This window comes from Trachemys scripta, chromosome 18, assembly GCF_013100865.1.
Source record: "Trachemys scripta elegans isolate TJP31775 chromosome 18, CAS_Tse_1.0, whole genome shotgun sequence".
Lineage (NCBI taxonomy): Eukaryota > Metazoa > Chordata > Testudines > Emydidae > Trachemys > Trachemys scripta.
The window spans coordinates 24087385-24100545 of record NC_048315.1 but is presented as its reverse complement, the minus strand read 5'-3'; the positions used below and the strand labels follow the sequence as shown (position 1 = coordinate 24100545).

Below are 13161 nucleotides of genomic sequence, written 5' to 3'. Positions count from 1 at the left end.
AGCTGGGTGGCAGCAGGGCCCCCTGCCATAAGGAGTGGCAGAGGGGGCTGCCCTGTGTGTGGTTTAAGAAAGACCCCCCCACCCCCAAGCCCTCTTTGTAGCTCAGGGCTGCAGTTCCGAACCAGCACGGAGTTCCCTGGGCTGAGGGCACGTGCAGGCCGGGGGTCAGGAGCTTTCAGCCAGTAGTTCTGGGACTTATCTAGAAATTGTTCCTTTAAGAGCGAGTTTATTTCTGTGCCAGTGCTGGAGCTGGCTTGGGTTTGCGCCAGACTGTCAGCAGAACTCAGCACTTCCTGTGCGCCCGGCGCACTGAACCCGTTGGAAAATTTGGCTTCAGCGGCAGGTGCTGGGCCCCTCTGAAAGGTCTGGCCTGAATGTGGGCTTGTCGCACTCCAGCGCCCAGTGGAGTCAGCATGGTTGCACCAGCTCTGCCCATTTACCACTCTCATGTCCTGGATCGCAGGGTCTCGCTCACCGACTCGCTCGCCCAGGGCTTGTGTGGTCGTCTGGACATCAGGGAGATGGAGGATTCCTCGATGTCCCCTGGCTCCGTGAGGTCACTGCCGCTGCTTGCCTTCACCATTTCCCTCCTTTCTCTCCACGTTCACCGGCTGGACTCAGGTAGGATTCCTGGGGCTTTAGGGCTTAGTCTCTCTCCCACAGGAGCCAGCGGCTGTGCTGGGGAAGGCTGGGCCCCCAGCCTGAGCTCTGTCTGAGGGAACTCGGGGATTATGAGCAGAGCAGCAAAGGTGGCAGCTGGTGGGCAGAGAAGCCAGGGAGCGTTGGGCAATAAATGTGTCTTGTGGCCTACAAGAGGCCCCCACAGGAAGTCCCCATCAGGTAGCATGTGGTGGCTGTGCCCAGAAATGTCCCCCAAAGGCTGATTGATTCCTGGTTCCGTGGGACGTGTCCTGCCTCTAGGGGCAGTGGGGATATATAGCTGGGTCCTGCTTGCTGGGACAGTCAGTTCCGTAGAATGGCCCCCAACAACTAGAAACTGTGCCCATATCCTGGCCCTGCCCTTAGCAACTAGAAACCTCTGTCCAGAAACACAGTAGAGAGTTACGGGGACCAGGGATGCATCTGAGTGTTCACCACGTGGGGGAGAGCTGGGTAGTGGAGATACAGGGTAACACCTTATAATAATCCTCCCACCAGCGCCAGTGGGGCCAAGATTTCAGCTCTGGTGCCGAGAAGAAAAGGGCAGACTCGCTTGGGGGAACGTGGGGGCTAAGTGGTGAGGGCGGGAAAACAAGGAGTCGCTCCAAGACACAGCAGGGCTTTGGTCACACTCTTCCAAACTCTGGGAGAATTTACGTAAAGTTACAAAGATGATTTTCAAATGGCAAAAATTAAAAAAGAGGAAACCTGGCTGAATCAGGTTTGATTAGAAGTGGTTTGAAAAGGTCAATTATTGGTGATGGGGAAAATTTTTAAACTGTTCTTCAAAATTTCCTACCAATTCTTTTTAGTTTTTTTCCCCAAAAAACTGGGAAGTAAACCAAAAATACTTACTGAGAATCTATTTTTTATTGAAAATTGTTCAGTTTTTAAACAATTTTTTATTTATGGTTTTTCAACAAGAAGGGACATTTTTTGTCTGAAATTGAAAATTTTCATTTTGTTGAAAAAGCCACATTTGGTCAAAAAATGTTTTGATGAAAAAATTTCAACGAGCAGTGATTCTGCTAAGATGATCAGTTACAGTCCCTCTGAGTGCTTCGCCTGACTCTGAGACCTGGCTGAAAGCAGGGGGAATGTAGAGCACAATAATGACAAACACTTTATATGATATAGGAAGCCAGAAAAAAATGACGAGAAAAGAGGAGTTGGTTTCTAGGAGAAGGAGCATTTTAAAATGTTTCCCTAAGAGTGTAGTAAAGGTCTCAGTAAGAAGATCACCTATGAGATGTAATTAGCCCTTAAGGAGATATTGTGCCAAATCTAAAAATGAAATTCTGCCTCTCGGGAGGTGCAGCCCAGGAGACAGCCTGGCTTTTAGCCACCTTTGCATCTCCTGGATGCTGGGCTGTTCCAGGGATTGCAACAGCCCCCAGTGTCCATTAGAGCACCCCTAGGGTTGCTCTAGCTTGCAGCAACCTCCACAGCTGCTCTGCAGCCCTGCTATTGGCAGAACGCCAAGTGCTCCAGCCACACCATGTGACACACTTCGGTGCTCTGAGGATACGGTCAAGTATGCCAGCCCTGAGCCACTCCTGCAGAGGGGGAATTGCCCAACCCCCTTTACTCTGCCAGAGGCCAGAATCCATCTGTCTGTGACGGGCCAAGGCCACTCCGAGTCAGTGGCAGAGCTGGGAACAGGATGCAGGTGTTCGTGGCTTCTAGTCCCACGCTCAGTCCCCAGCCCCTCAGGGCTCACAGCATCACATTGCTTCCATTGATATGATGGTCACTATGTCTGTGCTCTGCCCTGCCTTTAAAAAGTCTCTTGGGAGTGACCCCTTCAGCATGCCAGGCCCTCAAGGGATCACATTTTCCAAGAGGATAGGCCACCTGGCCTCAATGCCTCTGAGACCGGCCTCTGGCCTCTAGCTCTCCTGTTTCTCATGGTGAGCTCTGCCCAGTGACTACAGAATAGGGTTTATTACTCAACTGGGAGACAGTGTTGGGAAATCCTTAGGTTAGCACAGAGGGGCAGAGGTTAAAACAAGGCTCATAGAGACTGAAGCCAGGGCTCTACCAAGCCAAGCTGGTGTGGATCCATCTGGGCTCGCTCTCTCTCTGTCCCTTTGTCTCTGAGTCCTGAATGAAAGGCCCTGTGTGTCTGTGAACACTGTTCTTAACACAGGCTCCCTGACACCCCTCATCCCTTGTTCTCCTGCTGCCAAACCATGCTGAGTTCATATATCCAACCTGCATTGGCTCCCCAGCCATTACGTGATAATGTCCCAGTCCCGGCTCTTCCTTTTTCTCTTCCAGGCTGGGTCCTGCATTCACAGGTGCAGGTTGTATTCAGTTCATTTTAATTATTCTGGTCTGGAACCAGGAGGCAACATATTTCAGACACCCCATGCCTTCCATCTGCCTGGAGAGGCAATGGAACCCTTGTGCATTCAGGGGACAACAATGCAGAGGCTGACACGGAGACACGCATTGCTGATAAAAATATTACAGTAAATTCCCATTTCCATCGCCATGATGTATTCCTAGTTCCACTTTGGCTACAGCTTCTTTTCTCCTGGTTCCTTCTACAGTGAGTTTCAAGGTAATTGGACCCGATCGCCCCATCAGGGTCCTTGTGGGAGAAGATGCTCTGTTACCCTGTCACCTCTCCCCCAGCATGAGCGCCGAGAGCATGGAGGTGCGCTGGTTCCGATCCACGTTGTCTGCAGTTGTCCATCTCTATCGGGATGGGAGAGATCACGCTGGCCAGCAGATCGCACCGTATCGAAGCAGGACGAAGCTACTGAAGGACGGTATTGCGAATGGGACTGTCTCCTTGAGGATACACAACATCACCCCCTCTGATGAAGGGACTTACGGCTGCCACTTCCAATCACCCACCTTTTACGAAGAAGCTGCGTTGGAACTGGAGGTGGCTGGTCAGTAGCACGGGCTGTTGTTTGCCCTTCCCAGCACCAGTGAGCACTGGTCAGTGGTGTGTCTCACCCCCACCCCCACAGTTCCGGTCTGTTCAGTCTAGTCACCTCTCACAGGAAAGGCACCGGAGCGCTAGGGAACGAGGCCGGCTGTTAATGGGATTGATGCACCTGCCTGCCAATTCCTCATACCCACTGGAGTAACCAGCTCCATGTCCAGCTTCTCCACCCCTCAGCTGCTGGGGCATCTGTCTGAGCAAGGATCAGGTCCCACCTGTTTCCCCTGAACTCCAGGGGACATGCCCCAGATGCGGCTGCTCATCCCAGGGGGTGTGAGCCCTTCTCCCACAATTTCCTTGGGCACTGAGAAAGTTTGTGGAAATCTCCCTGAGGCCTCTGCTTCCGGGAGCTGATAGAAAAACTCTAGGTAGCGCGGTGTGTCTATGAACTGTGGGATGGATACCCTGAGGTCCGTGCGGCCACAGGGGGTGACGGGCGCTTTGTGTGTGATCTACCCATCACGTGGTAGATCTGTATGTGTAACTTCATGGCGAGGGAGGACACTGCTACACCGCTGGGACTCCCACTGCCACAGGCCCACACTCCAGTCTGCACCAGAGCAGTTCTCTGGTGGGCCCAGGGTGTAGCAATGACACAGGTTCACTCCATTCCCCTCCAGGCCTGGGCTCCACCCCTCACCTTTCTGTCGATGGATATCAGGATGGAGGGATCCACGTGGTGTGTGAATCGGCCGGATGGTATCCGAAGCCCCAAGTGCTGTGGAGAGACCTCAGCGGGCAGCGACTAGCACCAGTGATGGAGAAAATATCCCAGCAGGCTGACCGGCTGTTTGATACTCACACTGCTGCTGTTATAAGAGACGCTTCGAACCAGAACCTGTCCTGCTCTGTCCTCAACCCCCGTCTCAGCCAAGAGAGAACAGCAACGATGCACATAGCAGGTCCAGTGCCAGCCTTCAGGAAAATGGCACCCTGGGTGACCTTGTATTTTGGCACCCTGGCCCCTATGGATGCAGTGACCCCTATTGCCCCGACCCCTGTGGCTGCCCTCCCATTGCCCCTGGCCTTCACGGGCTCTCCCAGCTCCCCACAGCCCCAGGGTCCCACTGCCTCTTCCCAGTGCTTAATTTGTATTGAACGAGGTTCTGGGGCTCAGAATGTAGCCCTGGCTGGCCAGTCGGAGAGCGGCGGGTGCTGGCTGGGGCACCCAGTTCTGACGGCAGTGCCCCCGACAGCAGCAGCGCAGTAATAAGGGAGGCATGGCAGAGGGTGTGTTGCTGCCCTTACTTCGGTTTCTGCATGCTCCAAGACTAGAGTAAGGGAAGGAGGGAACCAGGCAGACGGGGGGAGATGGACCCATCTTGTGCTAGTGCCGAGTAGCTGAGAGGTGGTGCTCACTGCTCACACTTCTAATCTGAGACGTGTGTGTGTGTGTGTGTGTGTGTGAAATTATTTGTAAAATACACAATAACAATACTAATGAAAAACCCCGTCTCCCCTAATCCCTCCTGCTCCCCCTTCTCCCCAGCCCCTTGTGCCCCTTGTGCCCCTTCTCCCCTAAACCCTCCTGCTCCCCCTTCTCCCGTAACCCCTCCTGCTCCCCTTCTCCCCATCCCCCTGTGCCCCTTCTCCCCTAACCCCTCCTGCTCCCCTTCTCCCCAGCCCCCTGTGCCCCTTCTCCCCAACCCCTCCTGCTCCCCTTCTCCCCTAACCCCTCCTGCTCCCCCTTCTCCCCATCCCCCTGTGCCCCTTCTCCCCTAAACCCTCCTGCTCCCCTGCTCCCCAGCCCCCTGTGCCCCTTCTCCCCAACCCCTTCTGCTCCCCTTCTCCCCTAAGCCCTCCTGCTCCCCCTTCTTCCCTATCCCCCTGTACTCCCCTCCTTCACCCCAACCCCTGCACTGTGCCACCTTCTCCCCTAACTCTCTTGCGCCCCTTGTCCCCAACCACCTTCTGCACCCCTTCTCTTCTCCTATTCCCCATTCCCTGCTAAACCTTTCTGAACCCCCTCTGCAGCTAAGCCCTGCACTCCCATCCTGCACCCCAACCCCTGCACTGTACCCCCTTCACCCCTAACCTCAGCAACACACCTGTGCTCCAACCCCTGCACCCCCTTCTCCCCAGCCCCCTTTTGCATCCCTTCTTTCTTAGCCCCTGCACTCCCTTCCTGCACGCAGGTGGGGAAAGTGACCTGGATGCAAGGGGCAGCTGGCATTGCTGCTCGCTCCTCCCTCCAACTCCTCGCTCGCATTGCCCCTCGTGCCCCCCTGTGAGGGGGGAAGCGAGGAGCAATGTCAGGGCTCCCTGCATCCAAGTCACCTTCCTCCCCTGGGCTGGGTATGGGGAGGTCAGAGAGCAGCAGCTCCTGATCCCCCACAGCACAGCCCAGATGGGGAAAGTGACCTGGATGCAGGGGGCCCTGGCACTGTTCCTTGCTCTGCCCCCTCCCACACAGCCCCCTAGGGGGCACGGAAGAATGTAGGGGGCACAAGCAGTATCTGTGCATCACGGCTCCACCACGTTCCTCCACCAGGCGGAAGCAGGAGAAATCTGGTGCCCCTCACATGGTGCCTCTGGGTGTTTGCTGCGCTCTCGTGCTGGCTGGCAGTGAGCTCCTCTGACAGTGCCCTGGGCAGTCTCCCAGGCGGCCCACCCCTAAGGCCAGACGTGAGCCCAGCACGGCCAGCGTGCTCAGCCCCAGCAGAACAGAAGCTCTCACAGCAGACGGCCTATCTGCAGTGTAGCCAGGGCCTAGCCAAGTTCAGTGACCAGGCCAAAGCTTGGGCTTCCGTCAGCCTCATGGGAGGAGCCACTTCTCATCTCTCAAAAGCCTGACCAAAGATGCCTGTGAGATCCTCCCAGACCACTGCAGGATGCTGCAGGCTCCCCTCACTCCTGCTGCTGCCACATCCACTCTGTCTGGGTTCAAATCAATGCAACTTTGCCTTGCAGATGTGTTCCTCCCAAGGACCTCTCCCTGCCAGCTGGCTCTGTCGGTGACCCTGGCTGGTGTGGTTTTTCTCAGCCTCTTGGCCAGTTACTGCTTCTGGAAGCAGCACAGAGCGAAAGGTAGGGTGGCCGAGGGGAAGGGATGCTGTGGAACCGGAGCGAGGGTCTCCTGAATTCAGAGCAGGTTGTCGGGGGGCTTCCATCCCATGACAGGAAGAGAGATTTGGGGGACGTCAGTGAGAGGGCCGGCGGGAGAGGGAGTGAGCAATGGCAGAGAGGAGCTGAACTCACCCTGGGGTGGGGATCCTGGATGAGCCATGACTCTGGGTGTGACCTGAGAAGCGCCAGATGTAGAGTCACTCCTTTGGGTCTCACTGTAGAATAGAAAGAACCTGACCCTAGGTGCTCAGTGGGTGTTGGGATCACTCCGTCTGAAGCAGGAACGAGACCCGGAAAACTGGGCATGGATCTTTATAGTCACTTGTATCACACTCGCACCTGTGAGCACCCTGTGACAATGTGGTTCTGGCGGAACCCAACTGAGAGTGCCAACTCAGGACAAATTGTTCAAACAGGGCAGTTACAGCCCAAGGCTGGGGTTTTTTCCACCTCTAAGGCAAACCAAACCAGCCAGACTAAGAGGACTTCGGTCTCACCCCATTGGCTAACCGCAAGTCTCACAAGCAATCTCCTTAGACACTCCAGTTTCCCAGAATCACCACCAGTGCCACTCGATATGGGGACAAATAGTTATGAAAACCAATACCCCAGTAAAAGAAAAAGGTTCTCCTGATCCCAAAGGACCAAGCCCCAGACCCAGGTCAATATACAAATCAGATCTTACCCACAAATCACGCTGTTGCCAATCCTTTAGCATCTAAAATCTAAAGGTTTATTCATAAAAGGAAAAAGATAGAGATGAGAGTTAGAATTGGTTAAATGGAATCAATCACATACAGTAATGGCAAAGTTCTTGGTTCAGGCTTGCAGCAGCGATAGAATAAACTGCAGGTTCAAATCAAGTCTCTGGAACATCCCCTGCTGGGATGAGTCCTCAGTTCTTTGTTCAAAGCTTCAGCTTGTAGCAAAGTTCCTCCAGAGGTATGAAGCAGGACTGAAGATAAGATGGAGATGAGGCATCGGCCTTATATAGTCTTTTCCAGGTGTAAGAACTCTTTGTTCTTACTGTGGAAAATTACAGCAAAATGGAGTCTGGAGTCACATGGGCAAGTCCCTGCATACTTTGCTGAGTTACAAGGCGTATCTGCCTTCTCTCAATGGGTCCATTGTATAGCTGATGGTCTTAATGGGCCATCAAGCAGGCTAGGCAGAGCTAACACCAGTTTGTCTGGGATGTCACCCAGCAGCATAGCGTAAGTTTGAAATACAGACAGTACAGAGCCAATATTCATAACTTCAACTACAAAAGTGATACACACATATAGACAGCATAATCATAACCAGTAAACCATAACCTTGTCCTAGACACCCCATTTGACCCCCTTTATACAAGATTTGGGTGCCACTACAGGACCTTGGTCGCAACAATGATCTATATGGTCCCAGATTATATCAATAATGTCACACACCCCACACACCTATGGGGAGACAGTCCTGGCCCCAATTAGTTTATAATCTAATTAGGGCAGGCACATGAAGAGCAGGGGGGAAACTGAGGCACAAAGCAGGGAAAGGACTTGCCCAAGGATACCCTGCAAGTCAGTGGCAGAGCTGGGAATAGAGCCCAAGTCTCCCGAGACCCAGCTCCGCAGCTCATCCATTGCCCAAGTTACCTGCTAACGTCCGTGTATCGAACAGGCCTGCTTGCAGGCAACGAGGAGCAGGAGCTATTCATCGAGGTCCCTCCCACATCCAGCAAGACTTATGGGGCTCCCTGGGGGTTGGTGAGGCTAGTTAGACCCAAAGGGCACTGACAGCATGTAGGGCTATGGGGGATGGCACCGTCCACCCCCTTAATCTTAGTCCTTGTCTATATCCAAACACGGTGTCGCTGTGACCCCACCAGGATATGGAAAGCAGCACAGGCTGCTGGTATGGATGCAGTTATAGCGGGATGAAGGCGCTTACCCCAGTAGAGCTACTGCCATTGGGGAGGGGGAGACGCTATAATGGTATGAGGCACCTTTGTCCCAGTGTAATTGCATCCACACTAGGGGGTTGTACCACTATAACTATTTGGGTAAAACATCACCCCCCAACCGCCATAGCTACAAATGCTATCCGTGCACCGGGGCTTAGGAATTACAGCCCAGTGACATTCATGAACAGGAGTGAGATCCCTGTAAACGTGACACTGCAATCTTCTCCCCCTCTAGACACTCAGCAAGCTGAACTGAAGAAACAGATACGTGAGTGTCTATTGTTACTACTACTATCGTTATTACTAAAAAACAGGCTTGTGGATGTGACCCACTGGTGAGTGTGTGTTACAGCCCCCCTGTGAGCCAATTCGCAGAGCCAGGCTCTCTGGCTGGGGCTGTAACAGCTCCTGTCCTCTGTGGAACGGGACAGGGGGAACCTGTGACCCATGCACCAGTCGATTATGTACTTTCTCTGTCCCAATCAATACGAACACTGGATAAGCCCCCATGAATGTGATAACTGCCCTTCTGGCCAACACCCTGGGGACTGAAGTGGGAACTTCCGTGTCTGAGTTCCTGCTGATGAGTGTTACGCTCCCAGCACATACGCAGAGAAGTTAGATGCACGTTTCCAGCAAGTGCATGTGTGCTTGTCACGTAACATGACATAATTGCGTGGAATCCAGAACCCCGACACGGTTGTAGTAAGTTAGATGGAACAAACAGTTAAAGATGAGGACAACACAACATGTCACTGTCCAATATTAAACAGAGTTAGACACCTTGGGGGTTTGGTATCCAGAGACCTCAGCCTGGTTTGTACCATGGCAAACACACCATTACAAATCTTTTAACCTTTCATTAAAAATACAGAAAAGAAGGAAAAACAGGTAAAGCATTTGAAATGTAAAGTCTTGCACAAGACTTTTGTTTTAATGACATCCCCTGTCCCCTTTGCCTTCAGTGAAAGAGTTTAGAAGGAACCTGCCCCTCCCCAGACCCCGACCATGGCTGAGAGTCTCTTAGGCGGTGTTAAAGATGGGAATAAGTCTCCTTTTTGGAGAAAGGAGAAGAAGTTAGTCGAGAAGTAGAAGTTTGAACTGGGCAATGACCCATGGCTTGGCTAGGCTATGCCTACCGTGAGGAGAGACGGAGGCAAACCAGCACCATGGAGTTAATCTTATATTTTAAACTTAATAAAGGAACCCCGCCAGGAATTTGGCAGGAACAATACTAGAATAGAAAGTGTGGAGTGATGATAGACTAGACAGTAACATCAAATACTCACTTAGGAAAATATTAAACTGTAAATCATCATTCACAATAAAAGAAGTTTTTGATTAATATGGGGTGTGACCCCGGGAGGGAGTCAGTTCCTTCTCTCCCTGGCTGCAGAGCTGTCACCCCAGTTGTCCCACCTTTGCCTCTGTCCAGCGTGTGATGCTCCATTCTTTTGATGCTGCCACCTCTTTCCAACAGAGAGAAAGAAGAGTAGCAAAGAGAGAAAATGCAGCTTCTGTTCTGGTGCTGACTCTCGCTGGCAGCCTCACTGTGGAGAAATGCAACCCAGCCCATAGTTTGATCAGCCACTCTGGAAAAATCACACCAGCGTTGGGCTGTTTGGGGCATAGCTTTTATCTGCCTCTCTGGTCGCAGGATCACAGCAGTGCTGCAAAATACATTTTTTTTTAGCCAGCTAAGCCAGATTCTTCTTATAAAGAAAAAGGAGAGCAACAGGGAAGAGAAGGAAAAAGACACATTGGCTGGGGCAGACATCACATTGCCGGTGGTATTCAGGAGTCAGCCAGAGCTGGCGGAAGTGGCATTGCCTTCTGGGTCCCTCTCTCTGGCCTGGTCTGGTCAGGGCATCTCGCAGGATTAGGCTGAAGAAGACCTGGGGTTCCAGGGGAGGGAGGAGTGGCAGCCATGACAACGAAGCTCACTCCTCCCCCTTCTTTCAGTCAGACGGAATAGCAGTACCCTGCGTCTGTTCAAATGTATTCCCGCCAAAATCTTTTTTAAGAACCCAAAATGGAGTATGGGGTGGAATAGTCCGTCCGCTCATTATTTTGTCCACCAATTAGGCCTAATTTCTGACAAATTTTGTTTCACTGATTTCTGATCCCATATTTCTCTTGTTTACCAGGCATGATCTTAACACAGTCTTTGAGTTATAGCAGGAGGGATTTTTGTTTGGATTAATTCAGTCTCACTCCCCTTTTCCCCTCCACATTCACTGTTATACGTTATTGTGACATTTTGTGAGCTTTCACTCCTGTCTCACAGTTGAGCTCATAATTAGGGTAAATTTGCAGGCCCAATTACTACAACACCAAAAACAGAGACACACCATATTTGAGGTCAGGAAGGATTTTTCTCCTCTATCAGATTGGCAGAGACCCTGTTTTGTTTTTTTCTTTTTTGTTTGCTTTCCTCTGCAGCATGGGGCATGGATCCCTTGCAGGTTTAAACTAGTGTAAACGGTGGAGTTTCTGTGACCTGAAATCTTTAAAACCATGATTTGAGGATGTCGGTAACTCAGCCAGCGGTTCTGGGTCTATTACAGGAGTGGGTGGGTGAGGTTCTGTGGCCTGCATTGTGCAGGAGGTCAGACTAGATGATCATGATGGTCCCTTCTGGCCTTAAAGTCTGTGAGTTGAAGGCAGAGGAGCACAACTCTTCCCCTCCTTGTCTAGGCAGGCTCTTTGCACACCGGCTGCTGGAGATGTGGTAAACAGTGAAGTGACACAGTTTGCAGATTATACAAAATTACTCAAGAGAGTTAAATCCAAAACTCCCTGCAAAGAGTTACAAAGAGATCTCACAAAATGGGCTGAAATTCACAGATGAAATTCAGTATTGATAAATGCAAAGTAATGACATTGGAAAGTATAATCCTAACTACATACAAAATGGTGGAGTTTGTATTAGCTGTTACCACTCAAGAAAGAGATCTTGGAGTCATTGTGAATAGTTCTCTGAAAACATCCACTTAATGTGCAGATGCACTCAAAAAAGTGAACAGAATGTTAGGAACAACTAAGAAAGGGATAGGTAATAAGACAGAAAATATTATAATGCCACTATATAAATCACTGGTACGCCCACATCTTGAATACTGCGTGCAGTTCTGGTCATCCCAGCTCAAAAAAATATATTAGATTGGAAAAAGTACAGAAAAGGACAACAAAAATTATTAAGGGTATAGAACAGCTTTCATATGAGGAGAGATTAAAAAAACTGGGTCTGTTCAGTTTAGAAAAGAGACGAGTAAGGGGGCATATGACAGAATTCTATAAAAGTGGTTTAGAGACAGTGATTAGGGAAGTGTTATTTACCCTTTCCCAAAACACAAGAACCAGGGGTTACCAGGTAAATGATTAGACAGCAGGTTTAACCCAAACAAAAGGAAGTACTTCTTCGAACAATACAGAGTCAACCTGTGGAACTTGTTGCCATGGGATGTTGTGAAGGCCAAAAATATAACTGGGGTCAAAAAAGAGCTAGATAAGTTCCTGGAGGACAGGTCCATCCGTGGCCAAGATAGTCAGGGATTCAACCCCATGCTCTGGGAGTCCCTAAACCTCTGACTGACAGAAGCTGGGACTGGACGGGGATGGGTCTCTGGATACTTGACCTGTTCTGTTCATTCCCACTAAAGCCTCTGGCACTGACCCCTGTTGGAAGACAGACACTGGACTAGCTGGCCCACTGGTCTGGCTGTTCCTATGTTCTTAAGCCCCAGATCACCCACTGACACTTCCCTACAGAGCCCCCCCAGCCTTCAAGCAGGACCAGGAGCCCCTCACACTTAAGACGATAGCTCGTCATCTTAACACAGTCTCCAGTACCCCACAGTCAGCACTGCCTAACGTGAGCCTGTGCGTAATGACAACGGGTTCCAACTGGCTCAGGCCAGATCCTCTGAAAGGTGCAGTTCTCCACTGCTAGGGGCTGTAACAACTTGTATTCTCTGTGGATTGACCCACAGGGGACTTTAACTAACATCGCCAGTGGGTTACACAGCTAATTGCAAAGAATCAAATCTAGTTCAACACGTCCTTGACTCTGATTTACTGTCAGCAGGAAGGAAGATCTCTGCACCTCTCCTCATTTTCTAATCTCTCCGGCTTGCCCTTGCCTTGGACAAATGACCAGGGAGGAGTATAAAAATGTTGCTCAGGCATGGAGGAATGAAATCAGGAAGGCCAAATCACACTTGGAGTTGCAGCTAGCAAGAGATGTAAAAAGTAACAAGAAGGGTTTCTACAGGTATGTTAGCAACAAGAAGAAAGTCAAAGAAAGTGTGGGCCCCTTACTGAATGAGGGAGGCAACCTAGTGACCGAGGATGTGGAAAAAGCTAATGTACTCAATGCTTTTTTTGCCTTTGTCTTCACGAACAAGGTCAGCTCTCAGACTGCTGCACTGGGCAGCACAATATGGGGAGAAGGTGACCAGCCCTCTGTGGAGAAAGAAGTGGTTCGGGACTATTTAGAAAAACTGGACGTGCACAAGTCCATGGGGCCGGATGC

General features: G+C 51.1%; 1 protein-coding gene across 1 annotated transcript; it reads left to right on the top strand.

Moving 5' to 3' along the window:
* The first annotated feature begins 521 nt into the window (after positions 1-521).
* Positions 522-9654, top strand: LOC117867692 (butyrophilin subfamily 3 member A2-like). Its single transcript, XM_034752911.1, has 6 exons — positions 522-621; positions 3216-3563; positions 4240-4521; positions 6530-6646; positions 8863-8895; positions 9593-9654. Exons 1-6 carry the CDS (start codon positions 522-524, stop codon positions 9652-9654), a joined length of 942 nt encoding a protein of 313 aa, XP_034608802.1.
* The last annotated feature ends 3507 nt before the right edge of the window (positions 9655-13161 follow it).